This window comes from Moschus berezovskii, chromosome 9 (assembly GCF_049115385.1).
Source record: "Moschus berezovskii isolate FMDL1 chromosome 9, NW_MosBer_1.0, whole genome shotgun sequence".
Classification (NCBI taxonomy): domain Eukaryota; kingdom Metazoa; phylum Chordata; class Mammalia; order Artiodactyla; family Moschidae; genus Moschus; species Moschus berezovskii.
This window is the reverse complement of record NC_142468.1, coordinates 99,131,335-99,133,561: the sequence shown is the minus strand read 5'-3', so window position 1 is coordinate 99,133,561 and position 2,227 is coordinate 99,131,335. Positions and strand designations below refer to the sequence as shown.

Genomic DNA, 2,227 nt, shown 5'->3' with positions numbered 1-2,227 from the left:
CATAGTCAATAAAGCAGAAATCCTTACAGACCACTTAATCCTTTTCTCATTTTATGGTAGAGGGATCTTTTTTCGGATTGTCCAATACTTTGGCCACCTCATGCGACTAGTTGACTCACTGGAAAAGACTCTGATGCTGGGAGGGATTGGAGGCAGGAAGAGAAGGGGACGACAGAGAATGAGATGGCTGGACGGCATCACCAACTCGATGGACATGAGTTTGAGTGAACTCCTGGAGTTGGTGATGGACAGGGAGGCCTGGCTTGCTGTGATTCATGGGGTCGCAAAGAGCTGGACACGACTGAGCGACTGAACTGAAGAACTGAAGCTTTCTAAAGATACGTGGTGATGAATTGAGAAGATCATTCCATTATTTTTCTTTCCCAAACCTTTCTTAAAGCTTCTTTCACATCCTTGTTTCTCAAAGAATAGATAAGGGGGTTGAGCAGTGGGATCACCACTGTGTAGATCACAGCAACTGTGCGGTCTTGGGTCAGGGAGTAGCTGGACCTGGGGCGCAGGTACGTGAAAAGTGTTGTGCCATAGAAGAGGCACACGGCAGTGAGGTGGGAAGCACAGGTGGAAAAGGCCTTGAACCTGCCCTGGGCTGAGTTCATTCTCAGGATGGTGATGAGAATTAAGAGGTAGGAGACCAAGATGGTGAGGGTACAGCTCAAAAGGTTGAAACCAGCAAAAATGAAGAGCAAGATTTCACACAGTGAGGTGTCCACACAAGATAGAGACAGGATGGGTGGTCCATCACAGAAGAAGTGAGTGACCATGTGAGTACCACAGAATTTCAGACTAAAGATACAGCTTGTGTGGATCAGAGAATTAAGAAATCCTGCACCATAGGATCCCACAATCAGAGAGGCACAGACCGTAGGAGACATGGCAGTTGGGTAGAGAAGGGGGTTACAAACAGCCGCATAGCGGTCATAGGCCATGGCAGCAATGAGATAGCATTCACTGGTGGCAAAACCCGCATAGAAAAACATCTGAACCACACAGCCAAGATAGGTGATCACCTTCCTCTTGGCCAAGAAGTTCACCAGAGTCTGGGGGACAACCGTGGAGGAGTAGCAGAAATCCAAGAAGGAGAGGCTCTTCAGGAGGGAGTACATGGGTGTGTGCAGCGTGGCACTTACATGGATCAGAAGAAACAGGATTAGATTCCCCAGCACTGTGACAGTGTACATGCCCAGGAACACCACGAAGAGCAGCTTCTGGAGCCAGGGGTCACTGGTGAGCCCCAGAAGCTCAAACTCAGTCCCTCGGCTCAGGTTGGCCCTTTCCATATTTCTTCAATGCTCTGAGACATGGAAAGAGAGGACCACCAGAAAGAAGTGAAACACCCAGGGGCTCTCACTGGCTTACTTCTGCCCTAAGGACAACCTTCTGAAGATTGCTCTCACCGAGGAAGTCTGGCTTTGTCAGTGGAATTCTGTCATAGAGAAGTTCTCCTCAACTTGGCTGATTAATCAGTTCGGAAGCATTACTTGAGCAGCAATGGAAAATAGAAAAGAAATATACACAATTTGGTCTCTCAGGGATCTTAAAAAATTCTAAATAATGAAACAATTACTTACCAAAAATTTACTGACCATCTTCTATAAACTTAGCTCTACGTTCTTCCTATCAGGAATTCAAGTATGTCTGACTTTCAGGAAGCCTATATTCTAGAGACTATATATTTTGTGTTTAAGCACACAAGCTCTGGCATCAGACTGGCAAGGTTCCAAACTGACACCTCACCATTAGCCAGCTGTGTAACCTTGGGAATGTTACTTAATCTTTCTTCTGATTTTCAGTTTTCTGTAAAATAGGGATAACAACACTAATCTCAAAAGATTATTGTAAAACTTCAATGAGTTAATTCATGTAAAGCACTTGAACAAAGCCTGGCACTTTGAGAAAGAATATTAGCTTTGATTATTCTTGGAGAGAGAGATCTAACACAAAACTAAACAACAATAAAAATAAATAAATGAAACACTGACAAGATTTAACAAACAACCTACCACCAAACAAAATAGAAGAGAAACATATACTAAGTAACAGTGACTAAACAAGACTTCAGAGGATCCGGAGAATTCTAGAGGAGTGGAAAGTGGTTCGTTGGCTCAGCTATAAAATTGCTTCTCGGAACTTGGCGCAAGTCAAGCACTATTGTGGACTCTAAAGGTGATGGGGGTTGGGATGTGGAGAAATAGGGGTGGTGTAAGGC

The 2,227-nt window shown here is 44.5% G+C and overlaps 1 protein-coding gene across 1 annotated transcript; it reads right to left on the bottom strand.

The window, feature by feature from the left end:
* Positions 1 to 362: 362 nt before the first annotated feature.
* OR5AU1 (olfactory receptor family 5 subfamily AU member 1) lies at positions 363 to 1,451 on the bottom strand. Its single transcript, XM_055435468.2, has one exon. The coding sequence runs from the start codon at positions 1,296 to 1,298 to the stop codon at positions 363 to 365; it is 936 nt and encodes a 311-aa protein (XP_055291443.2). The 5' UTR covers positions 1,299 to 1,451.
* Positions 1,452 to 2,227: the final 776 nt, after the last annotated feature.

Excerpts from the sequence above, each read along its gene's own strand:
- OR5AU1 (XM_055435468.2), bottom strand. The coding sequence starts at position 1,298 with ATGGAAAGGGCCAACCTGAGCCGAGGGACTGAGTTTGAGCTTCTGGGG.